This window comes from Neomonachus schauinslandi, chromosome 10, assembly GCF_002201575.2.
Source record: "Neomonachus schauinslandi chromosome 10, ASM220157v2, whole genome shotgun sequence".
In the NCBI taxonomy this organism is placed as follows: domain Eukaryota; kingdom Metazoa; phylum Chordata; class Mammalia; order Carnivora; family Phocidae; genus Neomonachus; species Neomonachus schauinslandi.
Window position 1 is genome coordinate 40153262 of NC_058412.1, and position 26058 is coordinate 40179319.

The 26058-nt window shown below is 40.7% G+C and overlaps 1 protein-coding gene across 1 annotated transcript in view; it reads left to right on the forward strand.

Annotated features, from left to right (window-relative positions):
- Positions 1-559: 559 nt before the first annotated feature.
- SUCLG1 (succinate-CoA ligase GDP/ADP-forming subunit alpha) overlaps positions 560-26058 on the forward strand; it is a 31442-nt gene continuing 5943 nt past the window's right edge. The window contains exons 1-7 of the mRNA XM_021697799.1: positions 560-802; positions 10877-10980; positions 16453-16569; positions 19886-20098; positions 20254-20311; positions 23261-23344; positions 25295-25446. Of these exons, the coding sequence (XP_021553474.1) occupies positions 706-802; positions 10877-10980; positions 16453-16569; positions 19886-20098; positions 20254-20311; positions 23261-23344; positions 25295-25446 (825 nt within the window). The 5' untranslated portion in view covers positions 560-705. The remainder of the gene's footprint in view (positions 803-10876; positions 10981-16452; positions 16570-19885; positions 20099-20253; positions 20312-23260; positions 23345-25294; positions 25447-26058) is intronic.

Here is a 26058-nt window from a genome sequence, read left to right on the forward strand (position 1 = left end):
CAGGGAAAAGTCACTCTCATTCACTTAGTGCTACTCAAAGGCTGTATCATAGCTTGTTTAACCAAAAGATCCGTATTCCAAGAAATTAAGTGTCAGTAAGGTAGCTTATGGTCTATCTCGTCACTTCCTTACCTTGACCGGACAGTAGCCATGAACTCACTTTGTTACCATCGGTAATTCTTCCAGATCCTCACACGGGGGGGCCGGTGATGAGTATTAGCCTCTCCACATGCCAGCCGAGCTAAATCAAAGTGCAGATTGATTTAGGGATACGCAAAGTTCTGCACTGCTCTTCGCACCTCGCCACGATTTCCTCATTCCTCTTGCCACCCCATCCCCTGGGTATGAGTACCCTCTTTGTGGCTCGCTCCGCCTCCCGCAAGCCGCTACTTAAACTACAAACTGGTCGAGGCCACCAAACTACATTTCCCATAATGCTTAAGGGCCGACCGGCCTCGCGTGGGGTTTACTCTAAGCTGCCGTTGTAATGAATGTTAGATCAAAGCCCCATTTCCGGGGAACGGCCAAGTTATCGTCCACTTCCGCGTTCAGATACCTTTTCCCCCCTCCACCTGCGATCCCCAGTGTTCGGCGAAGAGGTCTCTGCGGCGGGAAATTCGTTCAGGCGACTGCTATGGCCACCCATTTCCTCTTTGAGCCTTGGCCCTTGCCAGGTCCTCGGGGGCTTGGGAGTGTCATTGGTGGATGACCGCAGCTCTTGCTGCTGCCGCTGTCACCGCGATCATGGCATCTGGCAGCAGCGGCCTGGCAGCCGCCCGCCTCCTATCGCGCTCCTTCCTCCGTGAGTCCAGCCGAGACTCTCTCTTCCAGGCCTCCGAGAGTTCCTGGCCTCGCTGGGCCCAACGTCCTGCTCCAGGCCGCGGCTGGGCCCTCCGGGGCCGGACCTCGGCGGGTGCCTGGAGCCGCGAGAGTGTGGCCCCAAGTCGGGGACCTCCTGGGGTGGAAGGAGCTTTGCTGGATTTGTGGGGTGGGGACATGATCTGGGCAGCTGGCCTAAGTAGCGTGGCCGAGCCAAGATTCGGGTGTGGGAGCCCTGCAAACCTGGGGAATTCTCTGCCCCCCGCGATGATGAATGGCCGGATGGGGGCGGCATCTAGACTGTCCCTATTTGGGAGTGAGAGGTGAGGTGGTCCAGGATTAACTCAGCTGGGAGAGTGAGTGTCTGGATTGAGAGGTAGGAGGAGGAATGTCTCAGTAGCAAATTGCGGGGAGACGGTAAGGCTGTCCCTTGTTGTTGTTTTTCCCCCTGCAGATTATAGACTTAGCAGAAGGGTGGGTTCTGCACCCCAGAGTCAGCATAGCCCAGAAGACTCCTAGAAGTTTAAGGTTGGCAGGGACTTTAACCAACTATTTGCAGTGTCTCCACCAGGCAGTGTGAACTCCTCTGTCCCTGAAAACTTAATACCCAAGGTTGCTAGTTTTTGAATAACGCTGACTGTTGAAAATTCTTGCTATGTTCAAAGTCTCTATGTTAGGTAGGCTGTATAGAAAGACTTTGGAATCAAACCAAATCACATTTGAAGTCTGGCTAGTCCCTTACAGTCTGTGTAATAACCCTGGGCACTTTTCTTAATCCGTTTCTAAATTCCTGTTTTCCAGTTCCGTAAAAATAGTATCTGAGACACCATCACTTCTAAGGTGCACCATTATTTTGTCTACTGCTAACAGTAGAAAATGATCGCTAATTAAAATTGTGACATGCCATTAGTTGTCAGATGCTTCCAGATTTAAGAGATGTTAAAAAGTGAGAAAATGTGCATCTTAGAAATGGTGCAGTGCAGGATAATCTGGGTTCACTGTACAGAATAATTGAAACAATTTACATAAGGCATGTGTGATGTAATACACACTGAACTAAAGTTAGTTTCCTTCTCTCCTCCTTTCTTACACTTTACTCCTAATTCTGTTTATACTGAATATTGGACAGACTTAATTCATTTCTTGAGAAGATCACATTCCAAAAGTGTGCAAGGATAAGTATGCACTCAATAGCTGCACTTACTTACCAGACCACATGAGGACAGACATTTGGCTAGATAACTTTGGCAAGGAGGAAAAAGTTGGGTTTATTTGGGAAAGTTTTCTGGAGATTCTTATTGTATAATTTAAAGGACAATTGAAGGCGGCCTAGGCAGAAGGGAAAAAGGGATTTGTTATAGCGATGTCATTCTCGCCTGGCGTCCTGCTCATCTGAGTTTCTGAAAAATCCTAGCCTCAGATAGGTCTGCTATCTTAGTAGGAGGAGAGTCTAGAGAAGTGTCTAAAGAATCAGGATCTTTAATCTGCCCTTAGCAGTATTTAGCAATCCTTTTCTCACAGAACTGGAAGTTCTTTTTTCCTAGACTCTCAGGAAATAATTAGGCCTTAAAAGATCATCTAGTTTAGCTTTCTGTTGCTGGAGTGGTCTTCATTTATCCTAATCATGTGATTAATCTGTTATTAAGGGTCTAAGAGGTCTGAGATCCAAACCAAATTATCTCCTGTATTAGAGGGGTTACAGACTATGGTGTTTAATGCAGAAAAACCTCTAAATCCCCCAAATCTTCTCTTTCTCATGCCACATGTTTAACCAACTGAGCCACCCAGGCGCCCTTTTTTTTTTTTCCCCCTCATGCCACATGTTTAAACCTATTTCCACTCCCACTAGAAAAACAGCCACAACAATATCACCTTATAAACTTTTTTTAAAAAGGGTGGTCACAAATTAATTCTGAGGTTAGTAATAGACCTGGAGATGGCTAGGGAATTTTGTTTCCTCTGTTTTCTTAAGTTTCAGTTGATGGTACATTTGTGCTAAAGGTCACAGTGTTGCAATATTGATTTGAGTTAGAAAAAACAAAAAACTCCAACACTTGTAGATGTCTTCCAGAGCCCTGTTGGAATGTTTAGAAATTTTTGAGCCAAAAAACCAAACCAAGCCAGTTTTATAGTTTATGAAAAAAGGGAAAGAGTCCAGTTGAAGTAGGGAGAGAAAATAAAATGAAAAATAAGGAAGATTTCTTCCCTGAGAAAGTTTAAGGATTTTATAAGCACACTTGAAGTTGAGATTGTAAATTTTTTCAAGAAATATAGAGCTATGCAAGGTCATTTTAAACATAAGCCAGGAATTCCTGTAAGTTAGGTCTTGTAGATTAAGTAGGGAACAAGAGCCAGTATTTTTGAGCCTCTCAATTAGGATGTTTTAATACCAGAAAGGGAACCTTACAATCCAGCTGGTCTCTTATCTGTTTGGCAAATGAGGAAATAAACCCAGAAAGTTTCCTGGCCAATATCAGAATGGGTATTAGACCTCAGGTCTTCTGACTCTGCAATATCCTTTCTACTAGTACATGCTATGTGATACTGTGAGTCTCCTTTATTGAAATTCTGGTCTTTCTTTTTCATTCTTTATTTCCTTTTTGGCCACCTTGTTGTTTTGTTGAGGTGACTACCCTGCTCAAAGGTGCCACCTGCCTTTTCCATATGTTTGCTAAGTTGTGTAGGCCACTTTTGGAATCAGGCATTTAGAAGTGTAGTTGGAAAGGGGACCCTCAACAGTGATGTTTCTGGTACTACTATCTGTTGCCCTTGCATCTAAGAACCAAATCTCTATTTCAGAAATCCAAAATGGTCTTGATCTAAATGTACCAGTGTAACCATGAGAAAGCAATTTGACTTTCTCACCTCAAACTCATTCTTCTATAGAAACATAATTGGGGATGTTCAAAATAATTTCTGTAAGTATAGGAGAACAATTTCATTTTACCAAAGGACAGGAATGTTGTTACTATAGACCCACTTTTTTTTACATTATAACACTTCTAAAATTGGGATGTGTCTTATAGTTGATGATATCTACAATAAATTGGCAGCATTTTTTCTTTCTTACTAGTACTTACTAGTACTTCAGTGGTGTTTCAGATTTGATGAAATATGGCACTTTTGGCCAACTAAGCTTCATTTGTAAGTCAATAGTAAATGAATATATAATTTTGCATTTGAATAGTGGATTGTTTGGAGTTTAGGAGTAAGTGGCTGCTGAGTTACTCTGCTGTAAGGTTCTATAGGTAGGGACCCTGATAGCCTATATATATTATGTATATATAATATATGTAGTTAATAAGTAACCATTTATTAAACTGATGAGTACATGCAAAATTAATGACTAACAAAGATACAGTTTGTGAGGTGACGTTGGAAGAGGAGTATTTTCATGAACAGAGTCTCAGATTATTGGTTGGGAGCATGGTACTGGTCATACAAGGCTATGGTTTGAGTCCCATCTGGGCACGTGCTCTCTGGCCATGCCTCCCATCATGCATCCCACAGCCATCTCATAAATGCTGTGGTACTGTCTTTGGGGAAAAGGACTCAGCATGTGGCTAACAGATACAAATTTATCACCCTTCTCGAAGGCACATGTCTCTCACATTACTCAGCCTCTTTTCCTTCATAGCCTTTGTTACGGTTTGCAACTTCTGTAGTTTTGTGTTTCTTTGTTCAATATTTAGCTGTTTTACAGGGTAGGATGCTTCATGTGGGTAGGACCTGAGTCCATCTTGTTTGCTCCTGAATTCCTAGTACCTGGCAGATAGCTTGGCACAAAGAACACCTCAAAGCAGTGCGGTCTTTTCATTCTGCATTGGTAATGATAATAGATAACTAAAAATGAAATAGCACTCGCTGTACCCTAGGCATTGTTCTATGTGCTCTTTATATTATGAACTCATTTAATTCTCATATTGCCTACGAGGTACATAGTATTACTATTCCCATTTTTTTTTTACAGTGAGGCTGCACCTTTAAAAATGTTTCATATGGTAAAAATTTACAAGTATATGTGTACATACTACATATTATATGTAGACATGGATTAGTATATTTATAGATAAACATAGGATATGCATGAGGACATATATAAAACATTTCTCGTTGGATTTTTTTTTTTTTTTTAGAGGGAGAGAGAGAGAGAGACGGAGGGGAGGAACAGAGGGAAAAGTAGAAAGAATTTTAAGCAGGCTCCATGCTGAGCGCAGAGCCCAACACGGGGCTCCATCTCACAACCCTGAGATCATGACTAAACGGAAATCAAGAGTCGGATGCTTAACTGACTGAGCCACCCAGGCGCCCCAACGTTGGAGTTATTTTAAAATATGAATTATATGTTCTGTTTTTTTAGGAAATGGTTAGTTTACCTTTGTGTTCTTGTAGGATGTGAACCCAATAGTGGGAACATACCCACTACTTTGCTACCCAGTTTACCCAAGGCATCATATCATATCAACATCACAGAATCCTTGTGGGCAGCTGTTATTCCATTTATAGATGGGAAGTCTGAGGTGAAGGTTGATCAAAAGATCTGTCTCAGGTTGGTGAGCAGCAGAGCATAAACTCAGGCCCAGGCCTGTCTGATTCCTCAGAGCAGTTCTCAGATGCTCCTGGGATACAGTCCCAAGGTTAGGCTGGCTGATTTCTAAGAACCGGAAGAGAAGGCTACACCACCACATTCCCTGCAGGTGGCCCAAGGTGTGGCAGCTACAGCCTTCATCATTGGGAAATTCTTCCTGGTGTCCACCCTCAGGCCTTTCTGCTGCCCTAATATTTAATTTAAAATGCTCATTTTCTTAACAGTAGTTAAGTTAGATATCTCATCATCTGTTGATTTATCATTTATCTGACTTTAGTTTTGTTTCTTGTTCATGGACTTTATCCTGTTCTTCCGTTAGGCTTTGGGCTCTACCTTGTTGGCACTTCATGTTGCCCAAGTTAGTTCCTTGTCTGTTCTATGTTATGAAAACACTTCCTGGTCTGTCACTGCCTTAACTCTCCTGTTGTGAAGTAGTCCATTGGTATTACATTATTGCTTCTGGATTTTATTTCTTTTTAAAAAAAAAAGTTAGTATGGAATTTGTACTAGATTAAGATAAGAGCTTTGAGCACTGCTAATAGCATTTAGGGCTGTACAATCTTTCTAAGAATTTTAGAGAAACCTATGATCTGTGCATGTATAAAAGTGGATGTAGGTTTTTCTCCTAAGTGGGAAAAAAGAGATGGAACTTATGACATTTAGCTTGATATAAGGGTGTTTTTTATAGACTGTCTCTTGTCCTGAAATTCAGTGAAACTCAGTTTCTTGTACTCTGACTCCGTAAGGCACTGTACTATAGGGGAGACACCATGGTGTACAAGACATGGGCCTTCTAACCATGGCGTTTATATTTAGAAGTTCTAGAGTATTTAGATGATACTTGAAATATCTTGAACTAAATTTAACCCTAAATAATTTTTCTTAGAAATAATGCAGTTAACAAAGTAAAAAAATGTGTGCAACCGTCCACATACAGTGTGTGGCGTAAGTATTATATACCACATGGGAGGGTTTGCAGGTTCCATTCTTAATCTCAGATCCCCTAAACACCCCTCATTATATTCACAAGTCATGAATGTCATGTGAAGATTTAAGGATTCCTCACTGTGCAATGTTTTACTTAAATGTGAACTTAACATGAATTAATGCCAGTGAAATTCTCAGGGAATTGTTGAGTACAATGACTCTGTCATTGAAACGTGAAAGATATTTACAAGATAGTTTGACCACTATTATATGCCCTTTGTTCTTGATTTTAACTTTACAGAATAACTTATTCTAGTTACTTGGTAGTTTTATCATAGAGTCAGGTTTGAATTTAAAACCAAAATATGACTGAGCATCTTTTAGCAGTGGACAGATAATTGAAGATTTGTAGTGTAAACCACTTTGCATCCTTCAGCAGAAGTGGAAGAGGCTATTTTTCATTGCTTAAGGCATTTGGTTTGGGTGGAGAGGAAATCAAGTAGGGAAAGAAAATTCAGAGCTGGTCTGACAGATTTAATGTTTACAGCAGCTAGTAGTTTGCACTCTACCAGCCCACATGAGAGAGAGCGGTGGGATTGTGGGAGGGAAGGTGAAGAGGTGCAGGGGTGGGGTTGAGAGGCTGCTTTCTTGGGGAGCCTCCAACCTCTGATTCTGGACCTTGGATATTATAAAGTAGGGAAGAATGAGGAAAATGATACAAGTAACTTAGAATTTGGTGGGTTTGACTTGGAATAGAAGCGTATTTTGCATTATTTCCATCCTAAAGCTGTAGAGGAGGCAGAAATTAAGGTGAGGAGAATGATAGTGGACAGCCAGCCTGTATAGTTAGGTCCTCCTCACAGCCGTGGTAGCTGGGAGAGTGTGCTTGGTGTAAGGACCAGAGATAGGGCAAGTTCATCTGGTCCTTACACCATCTGGGGCGAGTTTCTGGGACTAAAAAAGCCATTTGTGGTGATTATAGAGTACCATCATGGCTTGCTGGGCGCCTCAGGTTTTCCTTTGGGTTTCAGAGGGCATTTGTAGGACTGCTAATAGCATTTAGGGCTGTACAATCTTTCTAAGACTTTTAGGGAAACCTCTGATCTTTGCATGTACAAAAATGGATGTAGGTTTTCCTTTGGGTTTCAGAGGGCATTTTTTTTCTTAAAGATTTTATTTATTAGAGAGAGAGGGGCAGAGGGAGAGGGAGATGGAGAAGCAGACATTCCACTGAGCAGGGAGCCCGGGGAGGGGCTAGATCCCGACCCTGATACTATGGCTTGAGCCGAAGGCGGATGCTTAACCCACTGAACCACCCAGGTACCTCAGAGGCCATTTTGACTGCTAGCATTTCTCATTCAGTTGACCTACATGTCCTAGATCAGTGTTTCAGAAAAAGAGGAATATAATCGGTTCCTTATCTAGGACCTTCTGTGACATGTTGATCTTTACCATACAGGTGCAGGTGGGTCAGTTTGGTTGATTTGGGGCCAAATTGGGTTGCGTGGGCTAGGACGAGGGCAGAGGTGAAAGAGAGTTTTTAGTTGTGGAGAGATTACAGCCATGGGCAGGAACTGTACAACCCTCTTTACTTTCTTTAGGAGGTTGGAAGTCAAGTATCAAGGATTTTAGGAGGGAACTGCCGGAAGTCTAGGGCTCAGTTCAGAGATAGCCCCAGTAAGGAATCCATCCCTTAACCCTACCCTCTCTGATCCTCTACCCCCCAAGCCCTCCCCCACCCCCAACATATACAGACTTACTTGGAATAGGAGAGTGTATCTGTCCCAAATGTCCAAGGCCTATTCCTACCACAGTTCTTTTCACACTGTGCACTTATGGCCTGTTTCATGTCAGTTCAGGTAGATTATGATTTCCTTGAGGGCTGAGACTCTCTTATTCAACACTTTATCCTTGATACTTGGCATTGTGGTTTGGCATAGGTGTTCCCCGATGTTGATTAGATAAACGAATGATGACAACTCCAGGAACTGGGATGTGTGCTTGATTATTCCAGCATTCTCTCATTTCGGTACCAGTGATACCTGGTCTGGCATCCTATAGGTTTCTTGTCAGGACTAAATATGATCAGGAATTTCTTATGTTTGGATATAGTTTTTTTGGTTTGGCCCAAAGGTGATGATAGTCTATTAGTTCTAGCTTACCTGCAGCTAAATCTGTGTGAGCCTATGGTTATATGGTAGATGGGTGATCACACGCACATGTGTGCACACATGCACACACACAAACATGGCAAGTTTCCCTAGATCGACTTCCCCAGAGGTTTAGAATGTCAGGGTCACTGCGCAGGCTGAGCAGTACCAAAGGGCTAGGAAACTGGAAGGTGAATTGCTAATCATCACACTTCCTGCTGCAGTTTTTATGGGCACCAGAGATCTTGGGTTGTGAAGTCCTGAGCTCCATAGGGTTGATCTAGGAGGTCTGGAGTTAGGAGTAGGAGAAGAGAGTGCTCTTAGTTGTTCTGCTCTTGAGCCATGCTTTATGGATGTAGGCAGACCTGTCTTTTCTCGGGGTGACAGACCACTCTTGCCCCTGTGGAAGGAGCTGTGAACTGTCTGATTGCTCCTTTCTTAAGAGTGAGTATAAGAATACTTGTGGAGGCCCAACTTTACCTTCAAAAAGCAAGGATTTCCTTTTAGCAAGTGTGGGCTCCAGATATCTTATAATTGGATCTTATAATCAAATCTACTATCCTGTCTGAAAACTCCTGATAGGTGGACCATGTATCGAAGACTCTAGGAATGGGAAGGACTGGTGGAGCAGATTCTGCCAGGAATAGCAGCAGGAATACCTCCACAAGTATAGCGGTTGTGGGTCTCCAGCTGGGAGAAGTAGGAGCCACAGGCAAGAATGATCCTTAAGTGACAACACTGGCTAGGGTGGGCCCTGACGCTGCAAATTCCCTTTGTAGTGTCTGCTGTCCCAGGTTCAGGTGCTTAGCTGTGCCCACTGTGGCAGGACTTGACCCCCAGGGCCCCCTCATGGCCCCTTGTTCAGCATAATCTAGTCCAAGAATGCAGGTGGCTGTTACCCAGCAGATCTCTGTGCGCACAGAACACTCCTCTTCCCGTTGGTAAGGGCGAAATCTTGGCCTGTCTTTTCCCTACAGGGGATTCCAAAATTCAAAGTTGTTAGAAGCTGATGTCAACACGGGAGTGGAAGACAACTCAAGAGATGCCCAGAGGGCCAGATACAATCAACTGTGGGACCTAAGTTCTGAGGATTTAGGAGGGCATGAGGCAGTGATTCAAGACAGAAAGCATGAATGGACCCTGGACAAATATGTGATAAGACATTCTTTTCTGGAGCTAGCTTTTATGGGCTACCTCAGTGGTAGGAGGAAAGGGCCAGGGATGGGCCAAGAGACAGCAAGTTGGGGCTGAAATGAAGGTTTAAAAATAGAGAGTAGCCCACAATTTTAATACGTCTATGCCCTACTTTCTACTGACTTTTGAAATACAGTGAGCAGGTATTAATAACGACATAGATTTCTCAGTTTTCATTGAGGTAGGTTGCTGAAAATAAGTTAGATATTTATTACGTGTTTTTCCCTTATCTATTTATTTTATTTTCCCTATTTCATCTATATGTAAGTTCTGGTGTCTTACATCAGAAGAAATCAAATTAAGTAACTTTGGATTATATATTAGACAAGCTTTATCTCTGACTTAAGATTTAATCTTAATATTTAATGTTAACATTTAATATCATTTTAGGGAATGAATTGCAGAGTAGTTCTTACAAGTTCTCCTAAGAAAGTGTACCTCTTAGCTCACCTGTTACTTACAGATGTTGCACTTAAACAGGTTGGGTAAAGGGTGCCTGCCTGGCTTAGTCAGAAGAGCATGTGACTCTTGATCTTGGGGTTGTGAGTTCGAGTCTCACATTGGGTGTAGAGATTACTAAAATAAATAAACGTTAAAAAAAAAAGGTTGAGTAAATGGACAAAACATGTGGCTAGGGGTGCCTGGGTGGCTCAGTCGTTAAGCGTCTGCCTTCGGCTCAGGTCATGATCCCAGGGTCCTGGGATCGAGCCCTGCATCGGGCTCCCTGCTCAGCCGGAAGCCTGCTTCTCCCTCTCCCAATCCCCCTGCTTGTGTTCCCTCTCTCGCTGTCTCTCTCTCTGTCAAATAAATAAATAAAATCTTAAAAACAAAAACCAAAAAACATGTGGCTATTTAGCAAACATTGTTGGTACAAGTGATACCTAGTTTCCTGTCCCTGGATTTAATTTGAACCATTTGTGTTTGGGCCCCAGTTTTCCTTCTGAGGAATGACAATTATAAACTTAAGCTTTTCTTTAAAAGCTGCAAGATTGTGGTTCTCAGTAAAGAGGGGATTCTGGAGAATAGAAAGGTGTCTTTTTTTGTTTCTCTATTTCTGTAGTCTTTGTGTCTCGTCTGAAGTTGCCATGATCACAAGATAGCCCCTGTATTAGAGGATTTTCTTTTTTGTCACTAAGTTCAATTCATGGTCCAGAAGTTTGGAGAAATTATAATGTGTCATATTTTCTTTATTTTTCAGTGCAACAGAATGGAATTCGGCATTGTTCCTATATAGCGTCCCGGAAACATCTCTATGTTGATAAAAATACGAAGGTTATTTGCCAGGGTTTCACTGGTAAACAGGTATGTGTCAAGATGTTTTATAAAGATGCATATTGCAGGTACAGAAACATTTAACTATTTTCTATTTTTTTAATAATCACAAAAGTTACATGATTGTTGCAGAAAAGTATACAGTATAGCAGTGGACTTGTATCTTAGGAGGGGGTTCAGTGTGATAGCCTGTAAGATGAAAATTGTGTTTAAACTTACCTGGAAAATACCTTCCCAGGAGCACTCTTTTTCAGCAAGTTCACCACCACTGGTTTTCCTCCAGCTTTGGAGTAGATTACTGTTTGTTTAATTAAAAACTGGGTAAAGTAAATGGCTTTACAAAAACGTGCCCAGTTAAACACAGATCAGTATGGGGAAATGCTGCAGCCCAGAGAGGCTCATGAGAACTGAGATAGGCAGAAGAAGCAGCTCACTGACTTTTCTCACCTTATTTTTTTTTTTTTTTTTTTTAAAGATTTTATTTATTTATTTGAGAGAGGGAGAATGAGAGAGAGAGAGAACATATGAGAGGGGATAGGGTCAGAGGACGAAGCAGACTCCCTGCTGAGCAAGGGAGCCCGATACGGGACTCGATCCAGGGACTCCAGGATCATGACCTGAGCCGAAGGCAGTCGCTTAACCAACTGAGCCACCCAGGCGCCCACTTTTCTCACCTTATATTCTCTCTAGGCAAATGGTCTTTGAGGGGACTAGCCGGCAAAATTGCCTGAAGTATTTTAATTTGTTCTCATTCACTTATATTCATTGTCTCTCCCTATCCCTGCTTATGTCATAGAATTTGCTAAGTTTTAAATATATTTGCAATGTGATTCCACAATAAAATGCAACATAAGAGTGTCCTTTCCCTCCTTCCTATCATTTTATGCTGTAATGTATATGCTACATTTATATATAATCTATAAAATAGATTCATAAAAGAAAAATTGAATGTCAAGGTTCTGTGTATTTAAAATTTTAACAGCTTGGCTAAGTTACCCTTTAAAACATTTGTACAGGGCGCCTGGGTGGCTCAGTTGGTTAAGCGGCTGCCTTCAGCTCAGCTCATGATCCCAGGGTCCTGGGATCGAGTCCCGCATCAGGCTCCCTGCTCTGCGGGGAGCCTGCTTCTCCCTCTCCCACTCCCCCTGCTTGTGTTCCCTCTCTCGCTGTGTCTCTCTCTGTCAAATAAATAAATAAAATCTTTAAAAAAAAAAAAAATTGTACAGATTTGTAGTTCCACCAAAGTAGATGCAGATTTTTTTAAAACAAAGGAATACTACCAAATCAGTTAGAAGATAGCCATGAGACTTAACCCAGAGTATCCCTTTCATTATTAAAAAAAAGCATGGCAAAATAAAAAGTTAATTATTTTTTTGTGTGATTTAAAAGTTAATGATTTTTCTGTAATTAAAAGAACTGTCATGTCCATTCTGTGGTATTTTGGTAATCTAGAGCAGGAGTCTGCAAGTTTATTCTGGAAAAGGACTAGACTGTAAATGTTAGGCTTAGTAGGCATGCAGTTGGTGTCACCTACTCAATAGCATTGTAACAGCAAAAGCAGCTATAGACAATATGTCAATAAATGGGCGTGATTGTATACCAATAAAACAGTTTTTAAAATCAGTGGCAGGCCAAACCCTTTGTTTTCCAAACTTTGATTTATAGGATAATACCCTAAACATCCAAATTTCTGTAGCTTTTGTTTTTAAAGTATTTACAAATTGCTTTAAAATTCTGTAGTTGTTGGTTTTTTTTTTTTTTGGATGAATTTGGTTAGGTTGTTTCATATAAAATGTCCTTTCACTTTTTGACTTTTTTCTGAAGTAATTGGACACCAGAATGTGTTATTTTTCTGAAATAACTAGACCTTTCTTCTTCTATTCCTCTACTATCTTAAAAAAAAAAAATCCACACCACAAAAAAGGAAACACGCAAAACCTTGAAATTTTGTTCCTAGGTAAAATTGGTTTACTTATTTTGATAGCCATATATTTTATGAGTATCACTTCCACATCTATATATTCTAAAGAAAGTTGATGCTCATTTAAGATTTGAAGTACATTTTATCATTCCCCTGCCAATTAAAATCATATTCAGTCCCCTTATGGTTATATATTAATTGTGTTAGCACATAATCAAATGTTTGATTAATCCAGATTCTCCACATAAGTTTATTATATAAGACGTTTTTGTTTGTTTGCTAAGTTTTATATGATCCTGTGACATCTTAACCTTTTACCTTTTTTTTAAAAGAACCATTGTCCATGGTGTAAGCAATATTTGGAACTGTCTCTGCTTCCTGAATTAAGTGATGGTTTGCCTAGATACTGAAATCCAAGGTTGGTTTCAGTGTCTTTCAGTTACCTGCAAGTACATTGTTTCTCATTCACTTTTTTTTTTTTAAGTAATTGGGAGTCTTGTCTCAGATTTGTTAGTTAAGATTCTATTAGTATGGAGATAACAATGAGGTCTGAAATTTAGAGTTTATCTTCATAGGAAACCTACATTTTGTCTTGTTAGTTCTTTTATTCAGTGTATACATTGTTCCCCATATGAATGAGGAATATTTGTATTTTGGAGTAGATTTCAATAATGCAAATTTTCCAGTGGGTGGAATTTCTTGTACTGGCTTTGAGCTGCTAAAACTATTTTTGTTCTTGACTGGATGGTGATAATGGGAAAAGTAAGGAAAATAAGCTCACTAACAGGAAATGTTGTCCTTGCTTAGCCTTATATTAGGACTAAAAAATTGGTCCATTTGAGTTTATCTAACAGAGTAGTGATCTAGGTCAGTGCTTCTCAAACTGTCTGGAGTGAAAGACCAATTTGGGTGTCTGTTTGCTTTTAATTTCCAATCTAATGCAGATCAATATTTTTTGCAAAATACAATAAAAGTTGCAGCAATATCATATTGCTATAAAAAGTTTGCAAACATTCTCAGTTTTATTTTTGTTTTTTTAATTAATTTTTCTCTTCTTGTTTTTTCATTCTTTATTCTTCCCCCTCCCTTTTTTTTTTCGTAATTTTTTATTCTTTTTCTTTTTGTGTTTATCTCACTGCAGACCAGCAAGAGTCTACAGATTACACTTTGAATAGCACTGCTTAAAGAGAGAGCATTGGCTTGTGGTTCTTTTCAGAACTCCGTCATTGACTTTAGACAAGTTAGTTAACATGCTTGGGGCTAAGTTTCCTATTTTGAAAAACGAAGAAGTTGAATCAGGATATTTCTGAAGTCCCTCTTATCCCCAACTATTATGCCTTTAATAGAACTTGAGTAGTTGGGTCAGCATTTTTAGGTCTCTATAGAATGACCACATAGATCCATTCAGTTTCAACAACTGCTTATTGAGTGTCTACTGTATGTCATGTGTTGGGTTAGGTGCCACCTCTCAGTGAACAAAGTAGACAGAAATCACTGCTTTCGTGGAATTTACATTTTAGTGGCGGGAGGGAGAGAAACATACCAACAAAATCAATGAGTAAATTATGTGGTATATCAGAAAGTATAAATGCTATGGAAAAAATAAACCAGAGCTAGAAGTGTGTGACTGTGTGTGGAGTTGTGGTGTTCAGGATGGGGAAGGGGGGATTTTATGTCAGGTGGTCAGGGGAAGCCTGAGTCAAGATCTAAGGGAGATATGGGAGTAAAGCAGGTGGATATGAAGGGAAGTGCATTCAAGGCAAAGGGGACAGCAAGGCTGTGAGGCAGGAATGTGCCTGTTGTGTGTGGAAGCCATAAGGCCAGTGTGACTGGAGTGAAATGAGCAATGGAGAAGAGTAAATGAGGCCAGGCAGGTAAGGAGTTTGGATATGAGGATGTAGGTTGAATATTGACTTATGAGGCAGTATAAGGAGTTTGGCTTTTACTGTGAACGAAGTGGAAAACCACTGGAGAGTTATGATCAGAGGAATGATATGATCTTGCTTATGTTTTAACAGGATCACTCTGGCTGCTGTGTTGAGAATAGATGAAAGGGAGCCAGGGGCAATATTCTGTCAAGAGTTGATGATGACTTAGACCAAGGTGGTAGCAGTAGAAGGGATTGAGACATTGTCAATTATATTTTGAAGGTAGGGCAATAGTGTATCTGACGTGAGATAAGAGAAAGAGAATCAAGGATGACTTCAGTGTTTTTGGTCTGAACACCTGTTAGAAGTGTAATTGCCACTCACCAAGATGGGGTGGAGTGTGGAGAGGAGTGATCAGGAATTTGGTTTGGGGCACATTAAGTTTGAGATGCCTACTAGTTCTCCAAGTGGAGATGTGATGTAGGCAATTGACAGTGTGAGTTTAGAGCTCAAGGCAAAGGTCCAGGCTGGGTATGGGGGTGTGTGTGTGTGTGTGTGAATGGGGTGAGTCGCCACATGGATGATATTTATTGCTATGATGAGATCACCAAGGGCACAAATTTAGATAAAAAAAGAGAAGTCTAAGGAGAGGGAGAAAGAGAAGAAAACCAGGGGAGGTGGAGCCCTTGAAGCCTAGTGAAAAATATTCTTTCAATTTATGGAGACATTTTTGGTTGTCACAACAGCTGATTGGGGTGGAGAGGAGGGTATGGTACTGGAATCTACTGAGTAGGGGCCAGGGATGCTGCCAAACACCATACAAAGCCCGGGACAGCCTCCCATAACAACGAATCCATGCTACCAAATGTCTGTAGTGCCAGGGTTGAGGAGGGAGAGTGAATGGTAGGAAACTACAGGATATGGGCTGGGCAGCATTGAAAACTCACCCAAGATTAGCGATCATTGATTTAAAGTGACACCAGTTAGGGCGCCTGGGTGGCTCAGTCGGTTAAGCGTCTGCCTTCGGCCCAGGTCATGATCCTGGAGTCCCTGGATCAAGTCCCGCATCGGGCTCCCTGCTCAGCGGGGAGTCTGCTTCTCCCTCTGCCTCTCTCTCCAGCTTATGCTCTCCCTCTCTCAAATAAATAAATAAAATCTTTAAAAAAATAAATAAGTAAAGTGATTCCAGTTATCAGGGTTCTGTTTTTTCTCCAGCTTCTGCTTGGCTGCACATGTGCAGTCTTATCAGTAGGTAGGGGACTGGATTTAACCAAGACTGTGGATTTGCCAGATGTGTAAGTTGAAGTGAGAGAGAGCCAGGCTTGCTGTGTGTTTATAATGACTGACCATGGATTTAAACTGCATAAAAGAGGGATGCAAGGACATCAGGAGTTGACAGAGGAACAGTGAAAAGGAGGTTTTTTTTTTTAAGTAAACACACGGATGTTTCTGACCATCAGCCAAATTTGAAAATGGAATGAAAAAAGATCCTCCTTTAAAAAAAAAAACACTCCTATTTTGGCTTTGCAGAGGATTATATTGTTTCAAGGTTCAAAGCTGGGTTTAGCAAGTTGTTGGGAATGCTGGATATATGTATCGATCACATTCTGCGAAATAGTTAACCTGTTTGTTTTTCTTTTCCAAGTTGCTGAAGATAGCCTTCAGGCTTCCCAGCCTGTCTTTTCTCATGAGCCTTGTGTTTCTTCCCTGTAGGGCACCTTTCATAGCCAGCAGGCATTGGATTATGGCACCCAGCTGGTTGGAGGAACCACTCCAGGGAAAGGAGGCCAGACACATCTGGGCTTACCAGTCTTTAATACTGTGAAGGAGGTAATGAATGGTACTGAGTTTGCTAAGCAAAGAAAAGCAGGAGAAGAGCAAGCCTACTTTGGATAGAGATCTTAATTGTGTCCCTTTTGGGAGAGTCACTTGCTATTTTAAAATCCAGTAACGTAAAGTTTGAATCACTACGTAAAAACCTCTGGGTTCACTTTAGTCACACAGACTCAGGAAGCCTTCCCCACGCCTGTGTCCTTTTGTTTATAGGCATAGATCAGCTGTGAAGAGAAGTGCTGTAGCTTGGCTTTCATTTGGCTCCTCCTGTCCTTACTCTTTCTTCTTCCAGGATGTTAGCAGTGCACAGGTCAGCATCCCTAACACTGACTGAGAACGGGCTGTTTGCCAGGCACCGTGCCAGGTGCTTCATAGACATTGCTTCATTCAGGCCTCCCCACAACCCTCTGAGGTGCAGGTGCTATCCTCGTCCCCATTCTAAAGACAAGGGTACTACAAATGCAGAGAGGTTAAGCGTCCTGCCCAAAGTTCATAGCTGCGAAGTGGCAGACTTAGCATGGCTCAGGGTAAGTAGGATGGTGATCCTGCCTGAAAAAAACTGAGCTGTGAAGTCAGATGGACAAATCACAGAGCCCTAGTCTCTTCCCCAAATTGTTGATCTCTTAATACTTTTTAAAGTATTTTGAATGACACTTTAATTCTATGTTACAAAATAATTATGTGCTTATTGTAAAAACTCAGATGATGTAAATGTATGTAAAGTTAAATTTTGTAGTGCTTTCCACGTCTCAGATTTTACCTTTCTAGAGAGCTCATTTAAGCTCCGTGTGTAGTCCTTCATTCTCTTTCTACACTTGCATGAATATATAGAAAAATAAGAGTATTATAAAAGAAACTATGGTATAAAATCTAGCCTATATAATAAAAAAGAATCTAGGAAATAAACTTAGTACTTGGGACTGATGTATTGATAAAAGATGTATCCCTCCCCTCTTCTTAAACATAGTTTTAAGGCATGTTTTAAAGTATCACATTTTTTTAAAAGTACAAATTTATAGACTTAATCCCTTTTTTGGAATACTAATGTCAAGTTGAAGTTAATTTGTATTCTTGATCCTAAAATGTAGGAGAAAACAAATATTCAAATATGGAATTTTCATTTTACTTTAAACTTGAAAATAATATGTACTATATGTGTGTATGTATGTTTTAGGGGTACTGTATTTTAAAGAGTAAAAAAAAAGTTAAAATCGTATGTTTTGTAAAACAACCATTTAAAGTCTTTTTGCTTTAAATTCTTGGTGTTTCCCTGCACCCCTTAAGTTCTCCTATGGCTGCCTTCATGACCTCAAAATACAGAGAAGAGCTGCTTTCATAATTCCTCTAGGTAGATACGACTTTTTCATGAGCCTTTTTTGCTTTCTTTTAAAGGACGTTTTTGTTGCTAAGCAACTCATTTATTATTCATCGTGATATAAATAGATACAACATTTGCAGTATTTTGTAAGTTCTCTGACAAATACTATATTTCTCACCTGTTTAGCACTTAGAAAGAGCTTTCTGAATGAGTAGAATGGATACTTTTCATCCTGTATCGCTTGTTAGCACACACCCTGCTGTCATAGTCGGCTTCTGGAAGTATTTGTAGCCTTAAGAGGTAGAAAACTGCAGGATGGGGCGCCTGGGTGGCTCAGTCGTTAAGCGTCTGCCTTCGGCTCAGGTCATGATCCCAGGGTCCTGGGATCGAGTCCCACATCGGGCTCCCCGCTCAGCGGGAAGCCTGCTTCTCCCTCTCCCACTCCCCCTGCTTGTGTTCCTGCTCTCGCTCTCTCTCTGTCAAATAAATAAATAAAAAAAAAAAAAAAGAAAAAGAAAACTGCAGGATGTATTTTCCAAAAAAATACCTACATGCCTATGATCTGACTCCTTTTGTTTCGAAGCTAGGTTTTTTTGTTTGTTTGTTTGTTTGTTTGTTTGTTTTGGTACCCCCTTCTGTGTTACCACCTTGAACAGAGTTTTTTAAAAAATTATTTTTAACCCCTGGCATTGTTTGTTGATGATCTGTCAGCATCCTTTGACTGTTCTTCTGTCAGTGTCAAGATGCCGTTTTTTATTAGGAGATAGAGAAAGCTCCTCGGTCTCTGGGGATGTGGGGAGTCATTCAGGGATGATTCTGAAAGTCACTGTCTTTTTTTATTTCTGCCCCTTCTAGTTGTACCTGTATGCTCTATAGCTTAGTGTCTCTATCCATTGTAAAATCCCATGACACAGCCTTCCAAACGGTTTTGATTTATATCTTGATTAAGTTGTATTTTAACGTTTATAGGGAGGCAGCCTGCTGTCACTGAAAAGAACAGACACTTGGGAATCAGAGATACTTAGATCTGAATCTTGGCTCTGTCACTCACTTCCTAGCTATGTGACCTTGTGTAAGTTATTTACTGTCTTTTGGCCACCGCATCTTGATTTGTAGATGGGGATACTAAGCATACAGGGTTGTGGTGAGGCCTTAACAGGACCTGTCTTGAGCCCTCTTGCAGGGCCGCTCAGAAAACAGGTACTGTCTCTCTTGGAGAGTCAGAGATCACTGACAATCTCAGTCTTCAAGGAGCTTCCATTACATTGGAAGGGATGTGACCACACATAGAGGTGGGTAGGAGACATTGTATTGATATATGTGGAGGGTATGTGGAGACCACGGAGAGAACCATGGTCAAACTGATGGTCTTTAAGTGTTTTGCATTTGTGGGGGGTAATGTAGAGTAGACCCTATTTGGCCCACCTTCTCATTCTATGGCCATTTATGCATTTGTATTTATTTTTAATTAACATGCATTTAGAGTAAAAATTGTGAGCGTAAAAACCACATCATTTTTGATGTCTCTTGATCATATTTATCAAGCATGATATGTTTTGAAGGGGTGTTTGAGAGCTGAGTTCTGAGGCTCAGTGGCTTACTCATCTCTTTTCTCCTGGGGAGGTATAGGGTCTTTGGTACTGAGTAGGTGATACAGTGTCTTGTAGGGCAACAAAACAAAACATGGCCACAGGAAGGAGAGGACACAAACGCAAATCAGGCAGTGCTTTCAGCTTTCGTGACATGCTGTCATGTCACCTGAGGGAACCTTTCAATTCAGAGTGGCAGTCCACGGAGTGGGGGGCAGAGGGGAGGCCCAGCTTGGTTCTGCTCTTTTCTGACAGCGCAGTAAACTTGCTAATGGGAAGAATGAAGACATCCAGTGTCTCCTGGTGGTGCCCTTTCCTGATCCCAAGACATTATTAAAATCATGGTACTGAATGCATTTTACAGTGTTTACAACGTAACCCATAATGAAGGGCTTCATGGTTTCAGGCCAAAGAAGAGACAGGAGCGACAGCTTCTGTCATTTATGTTCCTCCTCCTTTCGCTGCTGCTGCCATCAATGAAGCCGTCGAGGCGGAAGTGCCCTTGGTCGTGTGCATTACTGAAGGTATCCCACAGCAGGACATGGTACGGGTCAAGCACAAACTGCTGCGCCAGGGAAAGACGAGGCTGATTGGGCCTAACTGCCCTGGAATCATCAATGTAAGTGTCACAAACAAAAACAGGCCTGGATTTAGGCTTTCACAAGCCTAAGTAGCTTTGAATCAGTCCAAGTGTGTTTGTGTGTATGACCTACTAGTTACTGGTTGTTGTGTGTTTTTTTCACTTTTCTGAAACTGTGATTTCCTTTCCTTCAGCCTGGAGAATGCAAAATCGGCATTATGCCTGGCCATATTCACAAGAAAGGAAGAATTGGTGAGTATCTTTCTTATAGATTAAAAAAAAAATTCTTTGCTCTAAGCTCAAAATTCACCAAGAGAATTTGTGACTGTGCAAATCTAATTCATTTTAATTAACTGTAGTGGAATTTACCAGGGAATTCTGTAGTGAATCAGTTCTGTATCCTGAATTGGAGGGGATTAAGAATCCATAATAATTCTGCAGAGTCAATGAAGCTATTTTTTGGAGTTTTTAAAGATTCTTTTCCTGCTCAGCATGCTGTGGATTCTTCCATGTGTTTGCATGTATCAATAGTTCATTTCATTTTACTGTTAAGTAATATTCTGTTGTGTGATTCTGTCACCATTTGTCCAAACATTTGGGTTGTTTCCAGGTTTGGATCATTATGAGTAAGGCTAAGGTGACATTTGTGTATAGGTCTTTCTGTGGACACATTTTCATTTCTCTTGGGTAAAATACTTAGGAATAGAATCAGTAAGTCATAGGTTTGAAGTATGTGCAACTTTTTCTGCGAAGTGGCTATTCATTTTACATTTCCACCATCAGTGTATGAAAGTTCCAGTCTACATCTTCACAAACAGTATTCTCAGTCTTTAATTTTAGCATTCTGCTAGAAGTGAAATGGTGTCTCATGGTTTTCATTTGAGTTTCCCTGATAACTAATGATGTAGAGCACTGTCTCATGTGCTTATTGGCTATCTATATATCTTCTTTTGTGAATTAGCGGTTCAGGTTTTTTGCACATTTTTTTATTGGGTTGTCTTTTTTTTTTTTTTTAATATTTTATTTATTTATTTGACAGAGAGAGAGACAGCGAGAGAGGGAACACAAGCAAGGGGAGTGGGAGAGGGAGAAGCAGGCTTCCCGCTGAGCAGGGAGCCCGATGCGGGGCTCGATCCCAGGACCCTGGGATCATGACCTGAGCCGAAGGCAGACGCTTAACGACTGAGCCACCCAGGCGCCCCTATTGGGTTGTCTTTTTATTGTTGATTTCTATAATCCTGTCTTCAAATGAGTTTGCCCTCTAGGATATCACAGACTTTCTCAAAATGTCTTGTGAAAATTCTGCTACTTGTTTAGTTGCTTGAGGAAATAACCAAATTAACATTGTGGGGGTGAAGAGGAACTCATTATCAGCTGGCATAGATGAAAGTCCTGACTGCCTACTTGGCCTTCTCTTTCACCAATCTGGCTGGCATGTTAGGGTACCTCAGTGCAGTCTCCTAAATGTGGAAGTCTAGGAGACCTTTTGGCCTTTGCCCATGGGAGTGAGGGTGGAGGCACAGTTATTTTCTGTAGTGTTCAGTTGATATAGAGTGGTTCTTGTCTCAAAAGTTTTCTGTTTTGGGGCACCTGGGTGGCTCAGTCAGTTCAGCGTCTGGGATGCTAGCTTCTTTCACTCCATATCTGGGATGCATGAGGCAAAAGAAAACCCAAGGGGCTCACCAGTGTATCATTCCTTGAGTCTCGAGGTCCCTAGCCACTTTGCCTTCTTCATCTCTTAGTGATTTCTTGTATTTATTTTATATATAATGCCCAGGGCTTTTAGTTGTACTTAACAGGAAGAATAAAGGAAAATACTTCTACTTTTCAGAAGCAGAAGTGTCCTTGTGATGGGTATTTTTAAGTGATAACCTTTTATACTATATATACTTTAAGAATGACAGGAGTAATCTACCCTAAAAACACAACTTTCATTACCTTCAGTGTATGTAGTTTACAATTATGTAATTTACATATCATTTATATAATCAGATGAAAGCCCCTTAAAAGAATGATAACATCCTGGTGTTAGTATTCACTTGTTATTATACTGATCCATCACCAGACTAGAATAAATCAAATAGTTGTTTTTCGCAGTAATCTAGGATGTTGAGTGGACACCTTAGACCACAATCATACCACAAGAATCAAGTAGGAGGAGTGGAAAGGAGACTAGACAATCGTACACAAGATGTACAACTAAGAAATTGCCAACTATACTTTGTTTAAACAAAGCTAAATGTATGAGTACGTAGGTAGGTAGGTATTACCTACCCAACCTTCTCAGTTATGAGAGGTCCAACAGAGGAAGGACTGTAGTAAGGAGACAGTATGTAGATGGAAAGAAAGCTCGGAGAATTAAGGAAAAACTGATGAATGAGATAGATGGGGGATGGTGGTAGTGATTGTCATTTGTCATGAATTAGGGTCCAGTGATTGAATGGCCTTAAAACTCTTGAAATTAGGTTTGCTTAAGAGGAAGGTTGTACTCCATTGAAGGGTTTTCAGTTTTGAGCCATTTCAGTATTGAGCTTCTTCTGTGTGGGATCTGTGTTCAATACTGGGAACACAGGAGTGGGGGAAGCAGTCTTGTTTAAGTCCCTGGAGGTTATAGTATAGCAAGGAAGACACAGAATCTTAAACACCATTGGTGGTCTCTTACTGAACCGGATGATGAGAGAACAGTATTTGTATTTGAGGAATCAGGAAAGACGTCAAAGGAAAGTGGCATTTGAGGAGGTGAGGGGCTCTGTTTTAGGCAGAACCAATGTGACTAATTGGGAAATAAATTGGTTTCACTAGGGTAGGGAAATAATGGGAAACAAGTCTGGAGAGGTAGGCTGGCACTGTGCTGGGCTGCGGAGTCGGTGCAGGGTTCCGTGTGGAACGAGCAGTCCTCACCGAGTGACAGCCCCCGCTGTCTGGTGAAGTTAATCTAAGAGAGCAATCAAACAGTGTTTATAGGGTACTGTCTAGCAGTGCCAGGATACACACACATCTTTCTATTTGACCGATGGGTGCAGAGAATCTGATTACATACACCCGAATTCATGGTGAGAAGTTAGGTACTTATGCACTGATCATACACTTGTTGATTTGGATGACAAATTGTGGAATGGATTTTTTAATGTATTTGTATCTGTAACATGATAGTCTATGATATGAACACAATCTGTTATTTTTAAATTCTCTTCCTTTAAGGTATTGTGTCCAGATCTGGCACCCTGACTTACGAAGCGGTTCATCAAACGACACAAGTTGGATTGGGGCAGTCTTTGTGCGTTGGTGAGGGATTTTTGATTGAATCATTTTATTATAATGCAGTATCTTCATTGAATGAGTACAGTAATAATTATTGTTTTGGTTATTTACAAGAGGTTTTGATAATCATTTTATTAAAAAAAGATGTTATGATCTTAAATTTAATTAGCTTGAGTGTGAAGCACCACCGTATATTTTAAAGATTCATGGTCCAAGGTTTGACTGGCATGTTGAGGAACAAGCATCGTGGGACACGTGACCCCTGAAGAACCTTGGTGCCTGAAAACATCACTTCCTTCACTTATTGTGAAGAAATGGTTCTTCACATTAGGGCTTTGGTTACTATAATTATCATTTTGTTATCATTATAAGCTATCATTCAGTGCCTCCCAGTAACTGAATTCTTTGCCATTTGTCATCTCATTCTTAAGGCAACGCTCTGACGCACCTCTGAGCTGAAAAGTTGTCCTACTATAGCTTTATTCATGAGAAAAAAATCTATGTTGAGGACGGTTGAGCTCCCCAGAACTTCTCTTTTTGCCACATTATATTGCCTATCACTTTTAAAAGTAAAAAGGTTTTACATTTTAAAATAATTTTAGTATTTGTTGCTAGATGCAAGGCAGATTTCTCATTTTTCTAAATATTTCTTGAAATTTTTAGAATAACTTTTAAAAGCCTTTCAAAAATAGCTTTTCATAATAAATTATAAAATCAAGCCCTGGACTATTTTTATTAGGATTCAGAACCCTAAAATCAATATTGGAAATAGTAATTGAGCTTCTCTATTTACATTTTTTTTTTTTAAAGATTTTATTTATTTATTTGACAGAGACGCAGCGAGAGAGGGAACACAAGCAGGGGGAGTGGGAGAGGGAGAAGCAGGCTTCCCGCCGAGCAGGGAGCCCGATGCGGGGCTCGATCATAGGACCCCGGGATCATGACCTGAGCTGAAGGCAGATGCTTAATGACTGATGTACAAAGCGCAGCCTTAGCGACAAAGTAACTTAGTGTGATGGAGAATAAGAAAAGGTTTGAAACAGAATTGCAAAATTCATATTCCCCAGCTTCTGTCTTTAATTTGTAAATTGTTAATACTAATGCCCATTTCACAGAGAGGCTGGAAGAATTAGGAAATGGCAGGTCTAACGTGTGCTGGGGTGTAGTATTTGACACACAGTTGGCACTCAAATGCTGCTTCTCTTCCTCAACTTCGTTCTTCAGAGGTGCACTGAAAAGTAGGAAAAAAAAGTAGGAAATCAATCCTGCCTTCAGTAAGTTTGTAATGTAAAAATATGAGACTGGTGCGCAGCCGGCTGCGCTCAGAGGGCAGCTTTATAATGTAAAAAAAAAAAAAACAAAAAAAAGTGGCAGCCAGTCTGTTGGGAGCATTTCCTTTACTATCCAAGTACTTGTCCTTAAATGTTTGTGTTTGTGGTCATCACTCACCCTGGATCTAAGGGAAGAGGGGTCAGTGCACCCTCAACTCTGTCCCTCATTGGGACTTGTGTCTTAAAAACTTGTGTGTGGTTTCTCTGCAATGCGCCTCATCTAATAGTTACTTTGTGCAAAGACATTCGTGAAATGTTTAATCAGAGAAGAGAAAATCTTGCTTGTTTGCTTGCAACATAAACGCACTTTTTCTTAAAACGCCCATTTTAAAAGAGTTGTTTGGGAATAATTTCATGGGAGGAAAGAAACTTGATAAAAGAGCTAAAACAAAAAGAAGGTTGTCTTTGTGAATATCCAAAATCAACCACCATTTAGCATTCATGTAATAATGAGAAACAGAAATAAATGTAGCACTTTGTGTTTTTTTTTTAAATGTTAAATACAAGAGTGATGATACATTTTAAAACATTGGTGAGAGGGGGAGGCAAAATAAGAAATGAGTTGAAACAACATTTCTTGGCCTAATTTTTATGGTTCATCCTTAAATTTTCAGCTGGTGGTGATACTCTTTGACTTTTTCAGGCATTGGAGGTGATCCTTTTAATGGCACAGATTTTATTGACTGCCTTGAAATCTTTCTGAATGATCCAGCCACAGAAGGCATCATATTGATTGGTGAAATTGGTGGTAATGCAGAAGAAAATGCTGCAGAATTTTTGAAGCAACATAATTCAGTAAGTTTGGGTTTGGGTTTGGAAAAGTACAGCTCTTCACATACAATAGGCACTTCCTGAGCCAGTCACTGCTGTGCTACTGTTGAATCTTCCTCTCCTGACATTGCCTCCGTTCCTTCTTCATCCTCTCTATCCTCTTGGTTTTTCTCCTGTTTCTTCTCATCTTAATTTTCCCCTGGATTTACTTTCTGTGGCCTGTTCCTTAAGTGTGAGTGATTCTTGGATATAAACATCATACTTCATGTAGTTTCCAAGGCAGAAACCTCAGAAGCATCTTTTACTTCTGTCTCATCACCTGTTTCCACTCAGTTACCAAGATCTGTCCTCAGTAGTATGTGGAGATTCAGAGCGTCGTCTGTAATTCGTCCCTCTGCTCTGGTTTGAGCTGCCGTCTTCTCTCCCCTGGACCATGTCAGTAGTTTCTTCTTGATAATCTCTACTCCCATTCCTCAGCCACCACCCCCTCCTTCTCTCTCAGGCCATCCTGCTCACGGCCACCCAGATCACCTGCCCTTCTGAAACACAGACATGGGCACCTCATACCCCCTAGTTTTAGACCATAACAGTTTCCCATTACATGTAGGATAAAGTGTGGACTTAGCATTATATTCC